Raw genomic sequence first — 17,121 nt, forward strand, 5'->3', positions numbered from 1 at the left:
GGATGCAGAAGGTCCTTGAAAGCTATAAGGGCATTTTGTACAGCTAGCATCTCTTTTTGATTGATGTGAAGATGCCTTTGTTCTGCGGGCCACTTGCCCTGGATACATTTTCCTGCCATGTGTGCTCCCCAGACGTAATCTGATGCATCTGTTGTCAGTGTTTGCCTGGCTGTGGGTTGAGTGAAAGGCTGTACCTTGTTGAGGTGACAAGCTTGAGCCCACCATCGAAACTCCTGTTGAAGGCAAGGAATTAGTGGTATTACTGTTTCCAAACTTTGACAGTGTTGAGATCAGACACTCTTTAGGTACCATTGTAGTTTCCTCATATGCAGTCTGGCATATGGAATCAGTAGTATGCAAGATGCCATGTAACCCAAAGCCTGCAGAATTTTTCTTGCAGGAGTTGGGTTCTTGTTGCCATCAATTGAAAATATTGAGTCAGTTGTCCTTGCTTGTCTGGCGTGAGATAAACCATCTGGGCCGTTGTATTCAAGCTGGCACCCAGGAATATTATCTCTTGTGAAGGCACTAGTTTTGATTTCTTTTCATTTACTGTGTACCCTAGGCAACTTAATAACTTTTTTACAAACGCCAGATGCTTTAGAAGAATGTCCTTGCACTCTGCTTGAATCAGGCAGTCGTCCAGGTACGGATAAATTTGAATTCCTTTCTGTCTGCAAAATGCAATTACTGGTGCCAGGAAAATTGTGAAGACCCTGGGCACAGTAGACAAGCCAAAGGGCAGTGCAGAGAATTGGAAGTGCATTGAACCAGCTATGAATCTGAAGTATCTTCTCCAGTTTTGTCTGATAGGGACATGCAGGTATGCCTCCTTGAGGTCCAAAGTTACGAGCCAAGCTTTCTTGCCCAGCATGGGAAGAAGCTGCTGTAGTGTCAACATTTTGAATTTTGGAACATCCAGGTAAGTGTTTAGAGAAGAAGGCTTTGTCTTTTCTGGGAACCAGAAAGAGTCTTGAGTAAAATCCTTGTCCTTGCTCTTTGGTGGTACCTTTTGAATAGCTCTCATGTCCATGAGTGCTGTAATTTGTTTTTAAGCCTCTGCCCATTGATTTGGTGGCAGATTTGACATTCCTTTTAACCTTGGCAGAGTGTAAAAGTGGAACCTGTAACCTTGAGATACAATGTTGAGAACCCATTTGTCTCTGGTGATCATAAGCCAATTGTGATAGAAAAGTGACAGTTTTCCTCCCAAGGGGACTGCCAAGAGAGAACTGTTTGGCAGCTGTAGTGGGAAGTCATTGGGGTTGTTTTTTATATGGTTGGGGCCTGTCTTCCCCTTCTTTCTGGGTTGATGCACCCCATTGTCGTGGCCTGTAAGGACGTTGTGGTTGACCTCCACCTCTTGGACGTCTGTATCTGTCCCTTTGAGGTCTGTCTGTAATTGGAAAGGATCAATTCTTTGTTGGCCAATTTCTGCTAAATCGAGGAGGCTGAACCTGTAAGAAATCCTTCCCCGTTTGCATAGATTTTGTCTTATCCTCCATAGGTTCATACTAGGCTATCTGCCCTAGGGCATTTATAAGCCTAGCCAGAGTGTGTTTGGCTTTCCCCACCCATTTTAAATGAATTTTGCTATGCCCTTTTCGAGGTTAGTATACTGTGCCTCTGTCTAACAGTGACACAGAAGTAATACCCGGGGTAAACCTACTATCTCCCATCCACTCATCAAGATTCCTCTTGCAGAGAGTCAATGAGGGACTCTGCCTAACCTGGACTGGGATTTTATTCCAGAGTGAAGGGAGCCTCTGGGTTATGAATCTGTCCCTCCAGCATGTCCTATTTATTTCAGTGCTGAGGTTCAAGTCTCTCGAGCGCGTAGCTCGATGGGATTTGGATTTTCTGAGGTGCAGCATGTCCATTAATTCCGTGTTGGACATGGCTTTATACATCAGGCACAGATCGCCTCTGAGCAGGCGGTATGCCACTGAGTAGAGCTGGAGTTTCTTTAACCGGGCAGCATATGGCATCTGTTTGAGCCCTTTGATCCTCTTGGTGAGGTACTTTTGGTGTCCTTCCAGTTGCTGCAGGTGTCTGGTAAGGTACATCCCAAAAGGGGCATTGTACTCAATTATGGGCCTGATGAGGGATGAGTAAAGAGGTACGATGACCTCCCCCGATCTAGATGTGAATCCCTTCATGATTAGGTGGGCTATATAAAATGAGAGATTGCTATCAACTTGGGTCCCCAGGTCCCTAATTACTTCTTCCGTACTTAATGGATTACCACCTATGTGGTAATCTGTGGGCACTTTGTTTTTGCCAAAGGGGATGACTATACACTTTTTGGCATTTAGCTTGAGGCCATGGCTCTGGCACCAGTTGTCTGTTTCTATGAGGCCCTTTTGTAGGATGCTTGTGTCGGCTGGAGAGTCGATTATGACGCCCAGTTTGCAGTCATCTGCAAACTTGGTCAGCCACAGTCCTTCCATGTTAGCCTGTACCTCCGAGAAATATATACCAAACAAGAGAGGTCCCAGGACTGAGTCTTGTCGGATGCCACTTGTAACTGGTTTGGAGTCTGACATGGCTCCAGCAATTCTAACCATGTGGGTTCTGTCCTTGAGCCAGTTTGCAACCCCTCTAGTGACATAGGGGTTTATATTTAAGCTGGTGAGCTTATCTATAATGCCTGAGTGGGGTACTGTATCAAAGGCTTTTGCAAGGTCCAGGTAGGTTGTGTGGACCACCTTCCCCTCGTCAATGGCCTTGGTGACTGTTTCAAAGAAATCGACCAGGTTTAAGAGGCAGGATCTGCCCTTAACAAAGCCGAACTGGGTAGGATCCAGTGTCTGTAAGTCCCCAATATCTTTACTTATGAGGTCCATGATGATCCTTTCCATAGCTCCATTTTCTTTAATACCTCTCCTGCCTTAACTCCAAATAACACATCCTGCTGCAAAGGTGCATCCAATAGTTTTGCTTTAACATGATCTGGTAACGTATGTTCTTTTAACCAAGCATGCCTTCTAATGACAGAACCTGTAACTGCTGCTCTACAGGAGGCCTCTAAAGAATCAAAACCATATTGCAAAGTATGTTTTCCCACTTGTTCAGCTGCATGCAATAAATCCTGCATTTCCTTAAAATTAGGAGGATCTGAGTTAGGAAGCATTTTTTGTTTCAACTGAGACATCAAATATTGCTGATATTTTAGCATGTGAAGCTGGCAATTTAAGACCCTCATTGCTAAAGTTACAGATGTATATACTTTCTTCCCCCATCTGTCTAATGCTCTGGAATCTCTGTCAGAGGGGGGACTGGATTCTTTGCTGATGAGGCCTTAACCCCTTTGGGGCCCTGAGAAATAGTTTCAGGGTCAGCAACAGGGCTTTTATAAAGAAATTTGTGAGAGTCAGGGACTCTGTAGTATCTGTCAGGCTTAACTGGGGCTGGAGGTAAAGAATCAGGATTTAAGCTGGATTCAGTATACACATCATCCACAATATCTAACACTGGCAGAATAGCAAGGGGTCTGTGTTGAAGTAATAAAAGGAAGTCTCTGAGCTTTTTCTTGGATTCTGAGTAATCCTGGCCTTCCCAATGGAAATGCTCCCTCATGGTATGTAAGGTTTCCCCAAAGGAGTAGTCCTCAGGCAGAGAGGCTGATGGAATTGATTCCTCAGCATCAGAATCCTCATAAGGGGGTAAAGAGTATTCTAGGTCTGAGGAAGAATCTGAAGAGATGGATACCTGGTCGGATGAATCATAGTCTGCATCCTGTCTAGGCCTTTTATCAGGATGGGGATGGGACCCCCTGATCAGAGTGATTAGGTCTTCGGCCATTCTGAGCATTTGCTTCTTAGGCATGGAGGCCTGCCTGGTGAATGTTGAATTTGTTTCTTTGTTTTTAAAAGAAGTTTAGACTTAGCAGAAGATTTAATGGTTAACTGAGTAGGTCTGAAAACACCCTCTGAAGCTACGGGTTGTTCAGCTACTCCTGATCTCTCAGAAGGGTTAGTCTCAGTAGGCTGAAATTCTTGAGCGTCCGAAGGCCCAGCCATCTCCACGTGGGAATCAGAGGCGACCTGTGGTTCTAAAGAAGCGGTCGTCAGGGGCTGCGAAGGCGCCTTGCTGAAAAATGGAGAACCGGCGAGTGGCCTAGAAGAGGCTTCGTCATCAGTTTTGGGCCTTGGATGCCTGTCCTTGTCTTTGCGCTTTTTATGTATTCTGTTCGTCGGAAGTTCCGATGGCATGGTGTAATTGAATTTTCGGCCAAAATAATGTCGGGCAAAATCAAACCGACGTTTAATAGTGCGCTTGTTAAACCTAGTACAAATCCGACAACCAGTGACGTTGTGGTCTGGGCCTAGGCATGGGATACAATAAGAATGGAAATCCTTATGAGATATTTGCTTCCCACAAGAAATACAGTTATTAACTTTTAACTGACATCGGTCTGAGACAAGAAAAGGTTTCCCCAATGGGGTACTTAGCTTTGTAGAAGACTTCGGTTCTGGATTCGGAATAAAAATCTCAGGAGTTGGCCGACCAGCACTTGGAAATTGTTTTTGCTTCGGGCACCGCGCGGCAAGAAAGACTGAAGAAAATGGCGTCGGCTGCATCTTATATACCCTTGTCGCACTGACGTCAGGGAGGAGGTGACAGCAACCGACGCCGGACCAAGACTTTGGAACTCAGGCCGACTGGGGTACCACCTGATGGCAGGATAATCCAAGTGTAATGACTGCAGCAGTGTAACACGATAAACATCTTGTGACTTAAGCACTAAGAAACAGGTGAGAGAGAATAGGAGTGAGGCGCTAACAGTGACTCACCTATCTTGGAAAAAGGCAGGTAATCTGACCCACTCATTGCTGGCATCTAATGGAGAAATAGGTATGAGACAAACATATTTGCTTGGCACTTCCAAGTTGTGTTCATGCAGTAGTCTTCGGGGTGTGTGTGACAATGTGCAAGTTCACAGGGGAAGACACTGCAAGCTTTCACTTCTGTCAGCATACACAACAGCCATGGGGTGGGGATGTGTAGGGCTAAATAGGAAAAAAACCCTGATGGCTGCCTGGATGATGGCCTACCTTGACTGGCTCTCACCCCATGTTTGAGTGAATGGATAAACTGACCATAGGAGGTTTGAAGGCTGTCAGGCAGCATCAGTGACAGAAAAGAAAAATAAAATGACATATTTCTAATGTACCCATCATGCATAATACATCTCACTAATTACAGTCTCATTTAGCACGAGGCCAGTAAATCAGATCCTGAACATTCAGTCCTGTATGCAGAGCTCACCTGGCTGCATACCAGTATCAAACATTTTCCTAGCTCCTTGTACATAAATCTGCATGAACTGCACTACCTGATTCAGTCAATCCATACACATTGATTTCAAGCATTCAAGGTTCTTGAAAACACTTCAGTGGCCTAAAAAGACATAAGAATACCTAAAAGAGGCCACATATGTTTCTTCTACTTACATGAGAGTTTATGCTGGGTAAAACACCTGGAGAAGGTCTGCAAAGCAGTAAAGTGGCAACCTGTGATGTTCCTCTAAGAACCGAAATAACTTTCTAAAAAATGAAAAAGTCAAACAAAAGAGAGTTATGGAGCATAGTACCATTTCCAACTTTATATCAGACATTAACAGTGAGCACTTACAAAGATCAGGATACTGACCTGCTGAGATAATCCTTTCAGTGGCACACCATTCACCTCCAGGATAACATCTCCAGCTGTAATTTGGGCACTTTCTTCAGCAGGCTGTCCTGGAAATAGCTTTTTCACTCTCACAATACTAGTCCCAGGCTGAGCCTGCATGAGATTGTCCTCCATGCAAAAGCTAAATCCCAATCCTGAAGAACTCTTGCACAGCTTAACTTCAAAAGTGTTGTCTATAAAAAAGTAAAGGAAAACAATGCATCTGAAGTAATATGCTGAAGAAGTTCCTTTAAGTGCCAAAACACAAAGTCAGTTTCTTAAAACTTTCAAATGGCCTTAGTAATTTCTGGGAACTGGGATAAAAAATGATGTATATGAGCCACCATACAAAGAAATCTAACTATTTTACAGACTCTATTTATTGCTCAACAGCCACATACTTCTCTTTCCTAGAGCCATAAATGCCTGATAGCTAGCGACAGTAGTGAGGCAAAAACACATAAATAAATTCACATTATTATGCTGTAGTGGTGGGAATGGTATGACACTTACTACTTTAAATATATCCTAAAGGTGTCTGGTAATAAACTAAAACAAGAGCATAAACCATATGGGTTCATTTTAGCATCCAGTATCAGAGGATACATTTGTACTACCAGACTAAGAAAATGATGTATATGTTTTATTCTATATAATCGCCACAAAGCATTACAATTACATAAAATACATTTCAAAACTGCTAGAAGCAGACCACCCAAAATTTGTTGAGGTTCTCTGTGATATACAACAGGGAAGCTTACTTGTTAAAAGGTCAGTGATATACATGTTCTTTTTTTTCTAAAAAAATAAAAATTAACCTACTGGTGCAGGCTCAAGATGCCACATTAAACCACTGGGACCTGGCTTTAGAAAGTAACCATGGCATTGGAGAATGACCATGGGTGAGAAAGAGCAATCAATAGTGGACTTTACTCTATAATCTCAGCAGCCAGAGATTATGGTTTTAGCCACTATAAGGCTGATTTCGGAACAAGGTGATCAGGAGATTAGAAGCTTATCTGTTGTTCCACTGATGACCTGAATTCAGCAAGTAAGCCTGCCAGTGGAGAATGACCATGACGGTCAGGGGTAGAAATAAGTGACCAATGTGTTATTCTATAGTTCCGGAAGCCAGTATGAGTGTTCTGTCACTATAAAGTTGATGTCGCTAACTGGCTCACTGATAGAACACATATACTCAAAATAGGGGAATCCACCTCCAACAGCAGACCTGAAACCAGTGGTGTTCCACAGGGATCAGTCCTGGGACCTCTACTGTCTGGAATCTATTTCTCAGAAATACAAGCCAAAACTAAAGGTCTGTGGCTAACAACTTTTGTTGATGATTGCAAACTGGAGCGGCCATAAAATCTCCAGATGATGTCAACATCGTGCAAGAGTGTCTCAGACAAACAAATAATTGGTGCCAAAGTCAAAGCCTTAAACGTAATGCAAAAAATGTGTCATCATCCCTTTCAGTAAGAGCAATGTTCCTGCTAACTACTACTAACCCCTAAGTACGCACTTAGTGCTGAGAGACCTGGGCACATAGGTTGACAGCAATCTTACCTTTGATCACCCTGTCTCCGCAGTGGTAAGAAGGGCATTGCCTCCAAAAAAAAAAAAAAAGAAGTTATAACCACCCTGTACTCTTCCCTCATCAGGCCAATAATTGCGTACAACTCCCCTTTTGGTATGTACCTTCAAGGTACCTGTAGCAATTGGAGAAATCACAAAGGTTCCTCACAAGGAAAATTCAAGGTCTTCAGCATCTGTCCTATGTGGATCGTCTGAAATCACTGTCACTTTATTCTGTTTCATACAGACTACTCAGAGGTGATCTCTGCCTTGTATATAAGGTAAACTCTGACCATGCTTTATTGTTAATGCTGCATATCTGCAAGTCAAATGGTACACGGGTTACTCACTCTAAGACCTTAACCTGGTATAAGACATTAATAGAACCTGTTAGAGGGACAGATTTGTCTCCCAGAGGTTACCACACCTTTGGAACAGGCTCCCACTTCATGTCAAACAGAATACCTCATTGGTCTTCTTCAAATGCAATCTGGATGACTGGATGAGTAACCATAAATTCACTCCAGGGGTTCCACTTGTGTCCCTCTTGGACACAGGCATTATTAGGTGCTGATCATGGAAATAAGGATAGAACTTGGCTAGGCTTGTAAGGGCTTTAGGGCCATTAGCCTAACAACTTCCTATGATCATATATCTGGAGAAGAAGGTTTGAAACTTGCAGGCTTGTAGGGTATAAATCACTGTCAGCCCTGGCACCCTCAATGACTTACCACTCATGCCACAGATAATTAGCATGAAGAATAGTTATACATATAATAAAATGTCCTCAACATGATCGTGAAGAATAGTAGCACAAATAATAAAATGTCCTCAACTGCTACTGAGCAGCAAATGATATCTCCTCCCAACTACAAGCATGATTCATGGCCTGTGACTAGCTTAAGGTAAGAATATATCAATAAGAAGATGACTATTATAAAGACTGAATTGGGGGGGGGGGGCAGATGTGGAAAGGTTGAATGATGGTGGAGAGATAACTTGTTAGGACATACAGAACACTAGAAAGAAAACGATTGTAAAAAAGGAATAATGAAAACAAATTAACTTACTGATACAGCAGCAGTGGAGCATTTTGCTACATCAGTGACAAAGATCTAGAAATAAGCTTTTTACACAGCCTACACAGGGCAAGTTATGGGAGAAAACATATGCTTCATACAATTTTTACACCTTCTAGGGCATGTGAAAGAACAGCTCCTGCTACAGTTCTTCCAAATGAATGCAGTTAAAGGAGAAGCTGTGCCATTAATAATAATAATACAACTGTGCATCAGTGTATGTTATATAACATGTAGATCTTCAAGGATGGGAGGAGGTCAATGAAATGATAAATCATATAATTTGGGTTATATCCACACTATATGTGTTCACTTCTGTTGGGTTCTTACCTGTGAGGTACCATCATGGATTTCATGCTGGCTAGGTGCTGACATAAGTAGATATGATGTTTCCTTAGATATTATACATCAACACAAGTTCTCTTCAGTTATCTGAGCCAAAATTCCTCACAAGGAAGAAATTATGTGGTAGACAAATAGTCCTTCATATTTTTCACTGATTAAGTATATAAAATCATGTCCAATTTACTGACTATACGTTTACTAACATTAGAAGAAAATAAAATAAAAATGCCAAACCAGAATGCAGAAATATCCAAAGGATAAGAAATAAAACAAACTGAGGACGTTCAAGATGGTGGCTGACTGAGTGACATATTAATTAGACCTCTCTCTCTCTCTGTGTAAAAACCAAGAAACTGTTAAAAATCTAGTAAATGTAAATTTGGTAGAAGTCAATTACCACCTGGCAGGTACACTGTCTGGTTCTCAGTGAAGAAAAATATGAGAAAAGTATGAACAAATCCAGAAAAGGTGACAAAAATGTTGTGGATGTGAAAAACCTCATGACTAATCAGCAGGAAGCGGACTTATTCCCAACACTGATGAAAGAGATGGCTTTGAGTAAATTAAGAGGAAAAAAGACCAGATGCCCTTAGAAGTGTTTAAATAAGTGGTACTTTGGAATAATATTGAGAAACGATTAAAAGACACAGTGTTTGGAATAATATTGAGAAACGATTAAAAGACACAGTGTATTAAATAGCAATGTGACAAACTGATAAATTTTAAGAAATCAGACATAGAAATGAAGGTGATAAGGGCACAGAATGATGCATCAAAAGAAGAAATGTTTCAAAAAATAGTAAACCTAGAGGACAGACCACAAAGAAAACAACTGTGGTTTTCTGCAATACCAAAGAAGGTGAGAGGAGTAGAGTGCATTAACTTTTTGTAAATGGACTGGTGTTCCACAGTAGGATTTATTAATCAAGATGGCACATCATATTTGTGTTCCAAATTTAGTCTGCAGAAACCCATATTGGTTAAAATACACACATACCAGCAGAAAGATATGCTTCTGTCACTAATATGTTAAAAAGAAAGGCATTTAAAACTTGAGACGCCAGGGAGTCTGTAGAAAATGATTACTCTCTCTATACTAGTTAAAAAAGGAATGAGTTTAGTCCCACTATTAAGAATAACTGAGAGACTGGAGTTAAACTATTACTACCAATGTTTTTTTTTTCTTTAAGAATTTTTTCCAGTGGGTTGAAACCATATATGGATGCAGATCAAACTTTGGAAGAGAGAAAAAAAAGTTCAGTCAACAGAACTCTAGTCAAAAAGGTGATGGGACTCTACTTCATACCTTCTACAAGTAAAGAGAAACCAATAGAGACAATACCAGTGAACCCTTTCCCTTTGTTTTAAAAAAAGAAAATGCTTGAACAGCAGACAAAACCCAGGAAATGTTCAGAAAAATCAAGACAAATATGGATTAGAGCCAGAATGTTGGTTCTGCAAGAAGCATTTTGGTGACTCTGATGAATGGTGGGAGAACTGGATCGCTGCCTAACATACAAGGCCATGTCAAACCCAGAGTTGCTGGCCATGCTACACTTGAAGAAATCCCAATCCCTTTAAGCCACATGCTCCAGGGATCTTAACCTTGTCATCATGATGAATAGAACATGCTGGAGGGATAGGTTCCTGACACAGAGACTCGCCATGCTCTGGAATAGGCTGCCCATACATGTCAGACGAGTACCTCAATGTCCCTTCTTCAAGAGGAACTTTGACGATTGGATGGGAGATAGGAAATTCACCCCAGGAATTACATCAGTAGCCCTGCTAGACAGGGGTCCAGGAAAGTAAATATTTTTGGGAAGCAATAGCCAGGGAATCGTTATGGCTAGGCTTGTATAGGCCCTAGGGCCGATAGCCTAGTACCTACCTATGAACCTATTAATCTCGTTATAAATAGTGGGAGAACTGAAAAAACATGAATCTCATTTCATGCCAGTCAGGAGGAGCTGAAATTTGAACTAGAAACTGGTATGAAGAGAAGGTAAGGACTGTGAAGAAAATTAAGTGCCCACTTAGAAACTAAACTGAGGAAAACATAACTATAAGTAAAATAATGTTTCATCTTCTAAATATATTTTATATTAAACAGTTTAACATTACTGTGAAATGTAATATAGACAGTCTTAGTATGTTATGCAAAGTTATTGCAGCCATAAGGGGTTGATTTTTTTTTTTTGGGGGGGGGATTACTTGGCTTAATTAGTAATGGTAAACAAGACAGCATTTTTTTTAAATGTTAAGATGTCAACACATAAATACAATAATGCATACTGCATAGGATGACATAACATTTTTCTAAGCATTAGCTGACTAGATTAGTAAAAGGAAGCCAAGCTAGGATCTTAAAAGAACTTAAGACTTGCATTGTAGCACGAAAAGAAAAACTAGGAGGTATCAGGACAAATTTAGACAATGATGCAATCCTATAGTTGCTGCGAATTGAGTTATGAATGTGTATGGAATTGCTTACATAAACATAAGCATTTCTTCTTGATAAGTATAAGGTTAAAGGAATGCACTAAAGAACGTAGATTAAGTCACAGGTAGAGTTTTTCATTATTTCCTCAAGTTAAACATGTTAAAAATGAGAGAAAGGTAAAAAATGCTAATAAATGGTAGGTTTTCAACATACTGTGAAGCAGCACCTGGCTTTTTCCTTAAGCAGATGCCCACAATTTGGAAAAATTGCTGATTTAGGGAAAACTAAAAGAGTTGACCAGATGCATTTGAGACATGGAGTATATCAATTAAGAGATGTTCATATAGTGTATTCCAAGTAATCACTTTGGTGGGTTTGCTAGAGGGTTAGCAATTAACTCTTAAAAACACAATACAGAATAGTTTTGAGAAATGTAAGGTAAAACTAGAAAAGGAAAGAGAAAAAGAGGCAAAAAGTGTTCAAATCGAATAAATCCCAAGCAGCTTTAATTTTAGGATGTCCTAAAGTATAAAGACATAGAATTATTTGCTTTTTCTGAGGCACACTGGTGATTTTTTTCAAAGTGCTAGCTTTAAAGATAATGGTTGACTGAATATATTCAGTTTTGTTTTATCCACATATAAAGGGAAAGAGAGATAACACTGAAACAAGCAGTAATGTACTTGGGTAACAGCACCAGTCATAATATCTACTTTACTGCAGGTAACCTTAACTTTTGGGTAGACAATGCCTAAACAAGAAGCCATTGATATGAAGCAGTAGCTCCTATGTGGAAGTAAAAGTTCTGGTCTTGCAAATATATAAAAGGGCAAGGGAGAGTTATAGTGAATTAAACCATTTGGAAAAATGTGACATGAGCTCAAACAAAGGTGTGAAACTGAACTATATGAAAGTCTTGCTAGTCAAGTGTTACAAGATATGCATAAGCTGCTAGTAGGACGAATATATACAAAAAGTATCTTGCATTACTGCTAACTACAGAATGGGTGCATTATCAGTTTTAACATGCAATGTAAATGTCTTTACAAGCACAGTAGGGAAAAACAGAAAATAATGAGCTATACTGTGAATACAAGTTGTCATATTGGAGCAGACACATGTGGATATTTGGGACAAAGAAAAAACGGGGTGTTATCACACTGAGAGAAAGAAGTGCTCCAACTGGCATAGCAGATGAAAAATAATGGAAGATTTGTAGCAGTGAAAGGATACTGGGTGGGAAAGAGGTTTATCTTGGTACATCTATATTCCCACAAGACAGCAGATGGACCTTAGAAGAATTTTGTGACAAATAATATGTTTATGTTATTTATAGGTGGCAGTGAGGATTTGTCAGGGTCCTAGAAGGGAAACTACAACTAAAGAAGGTAGATTTTTAAAGAGGTATATGAAAGCATTTGGTACGGGGGATATTTCAGTAGCAGTAATCTGGAAATGGTTTACATATTACTATTCAAGATATAATAACTGAGCTGGGCTGGAAAGAAACTATATCTATCACAGACATATATGTATTTGGTTGAAAGCCTTCAGCTTTCAGACCCATACATTAATGATAACCTGAAAATAAAATAAATAAAGTATTCCAGCCCCGATTAAACAGCTCCAATAATTTATTGAAAATAACACCAACCACGATAAGCACTTTCATCTCAAACAAAGAGACTTCTTCAGATGAAGAGTACAATCACATTACCTCACTAAATACGCTTACTAACTTCCTGTTCATCAATTAAATCATTAATCTTTTAAACAGACTGGGAGGAATTTTAAACAACTGTTAGAGGTTGAAGTACTTAATAGGGATGAAGTGAAAAGGGGAATTACTCCATGCGGAATGTGCAACTATTGTCCATTCATAGTCAAGTTTGACAGCTTGACCTTACAAAATGGGTTGGGAAGTAAAATCCATTTTAAGAAGGGGAACTGTGGAACATGTAAACTAGTTTATACAGTGAAATGTGGAGGCTGTTTCAGTTTTTTCATAGGAAAAAACGAAAGAGCCCTTAAAAACAGAATTTATGAGCACCTTTATGGCATAAGGACAAAGAAAGAGAAGTGCCTTATAGAAGCATTCTTTAGGCTGTTCAAACTATGTAGGTTATCATTTTGGCATTCTTGAGGTAGTCAAAAAGAATTTTAGCAGTGGTAATTGGAAGTTAACTTTATTAAAAAGAGAACTTATTTGGCAGTTCAGATTAAATGCCACTTCACCCCCCCAGTCTGAATGAATATGTGTTAGTAAAATAAAACCTATACTGAAGGAAAAGGATGCTACAATTGTATAAGTAAGTTTTTATTAAGTTGTGGATTTTTTAACCCATTTTTACTGAACACTTACACTTTTGAATGTCTGTTTAAAAGTTTAATTAATTAATGAACAGGAAATCAGTAAGGGTATTTAATGAATTAATGTGACTGTATTCTTTATCTAAAGAAGTCTCTTGTTTGAGATGTAAATGCATATCCTGGTTGATGTTATTTTAAATAAATTATTGAAGCTGTTTGATCATGGCTGGAATACCATTATTTTATTTTCTGGTTTAGACTGTTTCCACATTGAACCAAGTGGTGTTTGTGAATTAATGATAACCTGATCATGCAACTAAAAGAATTAAGATAAAATTCAAGGAACTGAAATAAAAAATGTACCAAGGTCTTTCTCTACATACAGCGGTGAAATTAAGGAATGGTAACAGCAAAACCCGAGAGCTATTAGGGTACAGAGAAATCACTCTTGATGGGTGAGCTAGCATGTTGGGTAAAATGAAGATGGATTTAAAAAATATAGTGGAAATAGGGAAGAAAGAGATATGGGAGAAAAGCAACAATAACTATTTAGTAGGACCGGCAAAAATTAAAACACCGCAGAGGAGGGAGAGGGTTAGAGAATCAAGAAGAACAATTGCAAATGCTAATGGGAAAAATCAGTGAATATTTGGGTAATATGCATGAATTTAGGAATAAGGCAGTTAAGCATCTGTTTTTTAATATAATCATAGAGCACAGAAATTCTTAGTGCAATGACCTAGGCAAATGAAAGTGGAAATTGCTTTGTCAAAACTCGGGGACCCTATGACAAGAAAGTTAACTAGGGATCCTAATGAGATAATGAAGTTAACTTGGCAAGTTTATGAAAATCTAAAAGTTCAGAGTGGAGAGGGTCCCCCTTTAAGGAGATCGGTAAAACTATGGGAAAAGGCACAAAATGTACAACCTTTCAACAACCAGCAGACTCCATACCAGGGATATTAGAAATTGACAACTACACAATGACAGGGGAAGGGAAGAAAAAGAACTTGGTAAGAAATTTTCCCCAGACATAGACTATTTTCAAATTCGAAGGACACAGACATTTAATTACACAGATACTGTTATTCCCAAACAATATGTGTCATTGTTTTCAAAAGGTTTTAGCTTTATACCCAATGGTAAAAACAATTATGTTGACATGATTTTGCAATTGAAATTATTTGTTTGAGGATTTAATTTAAAATTAATTTTTGAACCCCCCCCCTCCTTTGACCCTAATTCTTTACATGGATCTGTACATCTAACCCCTCTTTACCCCCCCCCCCAGCCTTCTTTGAAAAACTTTGTAAAGCCGATTTAAGGTCTATTAACAAAGAAAAAACATGAGACTTGTTACAGTTTAAAAAGGGATGAATATAATTCATTGTTGCAATTATCGAACAACATTAGAATAATGAAACCAGATAAAGGGATGGGATTGTTTTAATGGAACATTTAACTTATACTGCTAAAATGTGTGACTTTTTACATGATAGTATTTTCTTTGTGCCTGTGTCTTTAAACGACGTCAATATTGGAAATTACAGGATTGACTTGATACTTGATGAACTGTTTTGTTATACAGTTTTAACAGTGCGGAAATTAATTTTCTTAGAATGAAAACACATTTGAAATCATCTATTTTTGATATGCCCAAATCCACAAATCCTGACTGGACTCTCCAATGACACAAATTATAGTGGCAAGTGGCCCTAAGACAGAGCCCCTAGCCAAATATACTGACAACAATCTAAAAAGTTTTTTTTCAAGACAAGCCACATGTATTAACTGATTCATGGAACCTTTTAAGGAATTTAGCACTCTGTGATAATCAAAGTGAATTTGTTTTTTTCTAAGCACTGATGTCAAAGACCTATTTTTAGTCATTCTACACGAAGAGGTTTAGATTACTTTATTGAAGGCTTAGTCACTGGTACTATACTTACACAAAATGCTATTCATATTTTGACTACTTTTATGGATTTGGTGCTAAGAAACAACTATGTCTATTTTGAGGGTGAATATTTTAAGCAGACAAAAGGGGTGGCCATGGGGGCTTCATCTGCTTCAGTTTTTGTAAACATGGTCCTGTGATTATGGGAAACCAAATTTGTTCTCGATTCTGAATTTATGAAATCAATGCACAGATATTACAGGTATCTGGATGATATTCTAATTCTATGGGTGGATGAAACAGACAAAATACAACAATTTAAACAATATATTAACACAACTACATCTTTTTTTTTTTTTTAGAATTTACACACAATGTTGACACTGACCACTGTAATTATATAGATATACATTTATACAAGAATGGCAGGGACAAGGGGTTGCAGTCTTCCATTTATAGGAAGCCAACACATTCCAATGGGTACTTGCATTTTGACAGTAACCACCTTTTTGGCAAAAGAAAATCTTGAAGGGGCAGACTGGTCACTGATAATGAAGTGTTTGAGACTGAACTGAATGTGATGAAGAAGATGTTTTTACACAGGAAATACCCCAGTTAATTTATAGATGAAGTGGCCACTGCAGTGACACAGGGCAGACATATTCAATACAACCCTTTACTACTCCATTCTAGGTTAAATAGACATACAGTCAAAACAGTTACTGCTTTTAACAGCACTCTAGCACTGACATACAACCAACATTTTGCTAAAGTAAAATCTTTAACATACAAGAACTGGATGGCAACACTTGGTGCTTTCGATTTGATTAGTAAGGTAGATGAAACTCCAAGAATAGTTTACAAAAAAGACAAAAATATTAAAAATGTATTAGAGGAAAAATTATAAAAAAGGTACAATGGAAAATCTACGTGACATGAGGACACTGTAAACAGTGTAGGTTTAATTATGAGACAAGTATTATTATAGGCAATAATCCCAAGATATTTACAATACAAGGGAAGTATTATTGCTACACTAAAGGTGTGATATATGTGGCTATGTGTTTTTCTTGTCCAGTGTTTTAAACAGGAAAAACAGAATGAAAGATACTACAAATGCATTACGTAAGCATGCATTTGAGTGTTCTAATATCAATAAAATTTTATTTTATGTTTTGGAAAAGAGAGACATTAATATGAGAAGTGGGAACTGGTCAGCATTTTTGGAACACAGACAGCTACACTGACACGTTCTATTAAACATAACTCAATTACCAGGAATTAATAATAAAGTTAGCAAACTAGATATAAAAATTTTAAGGGCTGACAAACTATGAATTTTTTAGGTTAGACAATAGGGCTGCTTTTTTATATAGTAGAATTGTTAAGTGATGTACAATTCAATTACTTATGTTAACTTTTTTACATGCATAGTTTTATTAGCTATTGCACCAGTTGAAATTTAAATGTTTAATATACCTGGCATGATGGTAGGTAATAGTTACGTTTTGTTCATAATGTATTTAAGTGTGAACATGTTCTCTTGTTATGTTGATTTGATGAAGTTCAGTTTGAAATGAAAGCGCTCATCACATTATTAGCATTGCTTCAGTTACATTCTTTTTTTTGTGATTTTGTTATTTACAAAAAAGTTTTTTGTCTCTTCATTGTGAAACTCTACATACAGCAGACGATTGGGCATTGAATAGAGAGACATAATTTGAAGAATTTTTGGAAACGGTGGATATTCCAAAGCTTGGTGAAGCAGAAGCTCAGCATTTAACAGTCAGCAT

The 17,121-nt window shown here is 38.6% G+C and overlaps 1 protein-coding gene across 2 annotated transcripts in view; it reads right to left on the bottom strand.

Moving 5' to 3' along the window:
• PTPN13 (protein tyrosine phosphatase non-receptor type 13) overlaps positions 1-17,121 on the bottom strand; it is a 1,949,788-nt gene that overhangs the window by 698,246 nt on the left and 1,234,421 nt on the right. For both annotated transcript variants that reach the window (XM_044079819.1, XM_044079818.1), the window contains 2 exons: positions 5,656-5,870; positions 5,457-5,549 (listed from right to left, as the gene is read on the bottom strand). In XM_044079819.1, coding sequence (XP_043935754.1) covers positions 5,457-5,549; positions 5,656-5,870 — 308 coding nt within the window. The remainder of the gene's footprint in view (positions 1-5,456; positions 5,550-5,655; positions 5,871-17,121) is intronic.

This window comes from Protopterus annectens, chromosome 8.part0, assembly GCF_019279795.1.
Source record: "Protopterus annectens isolate FY-2018-M chromosome 8.part0, PAN1.0, whole genome shotgun sequence".
NCBI classification, from domain to species: domain Eukaryota; kingdom Metazoa; phylum Chordata; order Ceratodontiformes; family Protopteridae; genus Protopterus; species Protopterus annectens.